Below are 3,332 nucleotides of genomic sequence, written 5' to 3'. Positions count from 1 at the left end.
TGTCAAATAAAATTTCAAAAATAAACTAAAATATGATGTTTAAAGAACAAATCGATGTATTTCCAAAGAACTTCCTGACAAAGCATATTTATAAATGACATCTGTCATATAAAATTTCAAACATAAACTAAAACATGACAATTAAACAAATCGTCCACATATTTCCAAAGATCCTCTCCTGTCAATGGATATTTTCAAATGACATCTGTCAAATAAAATTTCAAAAATAAACTAATTTATGATGTTTAAACAACAAGTCGATGTATGTCCAAAAAACCTACTGTCAAAGGATATTTACAAATGACACCTGTCAAATAAAATATCAAAAATATGACGTATAAATAACATGTCGACGTATTTCCAAAGAACCTCCTGACAAATGACATCTGTCAAATAAAATTTCAAACATAAACTGAAATATATCGTTTAAACAAATCGTCGACATATTTCAAAAGAAACTTCCGTCAAAACATATTTATAACAACCAAAATAATATGTTTACTTTTGAAACTTGCTAAAATAATCTTTTTCATTATTTTTGATAGTGATTTTTTTTACATTCATAAAATTTAATTATTTCTTAACAAGAACGTAGACATTATTTCGGGCTTTCGACTAAAACTATTTGAGGGCCCCAATTTATCAAATTTTGGTTTAGTTGTGTTTATTTTTACTCGCTCCTGCATCTTAACAATGACAATTCAGAATCTCACAAGTTAATTATTATGAAAATTTTCATGAATTATGGTTCAATTTAATAGACCTTATTCATTTTTACCAGCTTCAAAACTTTAACAAATGTTTCCATTAATTTTAGTCATTTTTATGAAATTATTGAATGAAATAATAACAGTGATAATTTATAATCGCTGAAGTTGACAATTACTGTCAATAATTTAAAATTTCTGAAGAAATTCCAGCTGAAGATTTAAATTTGTCAGTACTTAAAATAAATTATATTATAAATTAAACTTTAGTTTGTGTAATATTCATATGTAAACAAAAAAACTAATTATAATAATAGATTTATAAAAATATAAATAACAAAGATCTTTAGATATTCTATGATATAATTTTTGTTAAGTTTAAGAAGTTTTTGCTTAAATTAGATAAAAGATATATATTTCCATATTAAAATATATTTAATTATATTAAACCAAAATGTAGAGTAATATTTTTAATTGAAATTATATATTAACATGTTTCAAAACATTAAAGGAAAATACGTTGTATAGAAAACGATAATGTAAGTAGTTCATACTATTAACCAAATTAAATTCGCAGCAGACTATTACTCTGCACCTTGAGTGCCTTAAATGCGGTTTAATTGGAATTACTTGAATTTTCCGCATTTCCGAAACTGTTTGCTGGTAGGAACCGAATACGAATACGAGAATTTAAAATCACCGACGATAATTGCTTAAGATTTCAATGCGTTTCATTGGGTAAACGTTATTTCATTGGATTCGAAGCAGAATCTAATGAAGCGAGGACATCTTCAAAGACTCAAACTTCGCTCACATCTAAACGTTATATCCCGTTTAAAGTTCATTTTTCTCTCTCTCTCGTCGCATTATCGAAGGAAAATTGATTTCAGATCAATTTTCCGAACGTGCCAGAACTTTTCCAATAACGAACTTTTTAATACAAAATATTTACAATATGTTAAAGACGTCTTCTTATATCCCAAAAAACGCACATACGTATTCCAATTTTTTTTCTTATTATTTTTTAGTATTTTAAAAGGTTTCGAAAGATATTTTTTATTATTCATTAAATATTAATCTTATATGAAATAATATATAAATTTAATATTTATCGATTGATTTATTTTCATAGGAAACATCTTTACGTAAGCGATTTTTCATTATAAATGTAATTAAAATGTTCGAATATAGTCAATTAAGAAAGTTAACTAACTTATTTTAAATTCAAAGATTAAAGTTTTATTTTACTTTTATACGTAAAACTAATTTTAACGAGAGGAGTACAAAGCGTTATTGAACGAACAAATAAGTTGATTACATTGATTATTAAAAACTTACTTTTTTTTATGAAATTATGAACGAATTGATGTGGTTTCATCCATTTGACTTCAAAGTCTGAAAATATTTGTTACTGTTTGTCGAAGTTAAAGTGATCAATTAAATTTATAGTTAAATCTTTCATAGTGCGGTAAGTCCGCTAAACCAATATATGGCACTATTTGAAACCGGACTGTTTGAAACGAGGACTTTAAAAACACATAAAAAAATAAACCGCACAACACGAGACTTGACTGCATATATTTGTTTTGTAATTTTCAAATAGTGTTATAGTGAATCCGCACTCTGCGAGGTATTGCTGCATTGATAAATAATTTCTTCCACTGTGTGTTTCGTGTATATTTAATGACATATCTCGATTATCTGTTGAACATTATTTTCCAGTTGGACAGCGGATCCGGGAAACTGGTGGTACAACAACAAATCATCATCGACAGAACCGCTTCTGTGCGGAAACGTAACCGGATCACGACATTGTCCCTCGAAGTATACCTGCTTATGCGTCGGAGATAATCCCAACTTTGGATACACTAGCTTCGATAACTTCCTGTGGTCCATGCTGACCACCTTCCAACTTATTACACTCGACTATTGGGAGAATGTTTACAATATGGTAAGTGCCAAAAAACTATGCCCCGACCATCAACATTGTCACCACATTAATTTTTGTTTTTCTTTTCTTTTCTTTTGCGTTTCAGATTTTGTCTGCGTGTGGACCAATAAGTGTGTCATTTTTTACAGTAGTTGTATTTTTCGGTTCCTTTTACCTCATCAACTTGATGCTAGCCGTCGTCGCTCTGAGCTACGAGGAAGAAGCTGAAATCACTCAAGAGGTAAGTTCATCGTACCAAATACAAAAATTTACCTTAGACATGACGCAATTTGCATATTAAAAGTACATTATGCAGACAATCTGTTATTCATATCAATTCAAATAATATATATTCAGCGGCAATTCTCACACGCCTTAAACTTAAATTCTGAATATCAAATATTCCCACTGAATATCATTTTACTTCTTTTTTTTTCAAATGCAAATCTCTTCCAAATCTTTAAAACTTTATACAAAATTGATAACTATTTCAATAATTATAGAAAACAAATATTATTATACAATAATCATTAAAGACACTTTTTTTTGTACAAAATCAACATTTTTATTCAAAAGTACAGACATTTCGTTATATTTTCAAGAAAATCTGTTACAAATATGTCTAATAAATCCATTATTAAGTTTAACATAGTGTGCGTTACAATTTTGTTTGACAGTCGTTTATTTTCTGTTGA

At 28.0% G+C, this 3,332-nt stretch overlaps 1 protein-coding gene across 1 annotated transcript in view; it reads left to right on the top strand.

The window, feature by feature from the left end:
- Positions 1-2,878, top strand: part of LOC108562953 (sodium channel protein 60E-like) — a gene marked incomplete at both ends in the record, with an annotated part of 4,504 nt that extends 1,626 nt beyond the window's left edge. Inside the window, 2 exons of the mRNA XM_017921469.1 lie at positions 2,430-2,658; positions 2,744-2,878. Coding sequence (XP_017776958.1) covers positions 2,430-2,658; positions 2,744-2,878 — 364 coding nt within the window. The remainder of the gene's footprint in view (positions 1-2,429; positions 2,659-2,743) is intronic.
- Between the last annotated feature and the right edge of the window lie 454 nt (positions 2,879-3,332).

Source organism: Nicrophorus vespilloides, unplaced genomic scaffold (assembly GCF_001412225.1).
Source record: "Nicrophorus vespilloides isolate i.1.1-1 unplaced genomic scaffold, Nicve_v1.0, whole genome shotgun sequence".
Classification (NCBI taxonomy): Eukaryota; Metazoa; Arthropoda; class Insecta; order Coleoptera; family Silphidae; genus Nicrophorus; species Nicrophorus vespilloides.
Note: the sequence above shows the minus strand (reverse complement) of the source record. Positions and strands in the feature narration are given on the sequence as shown.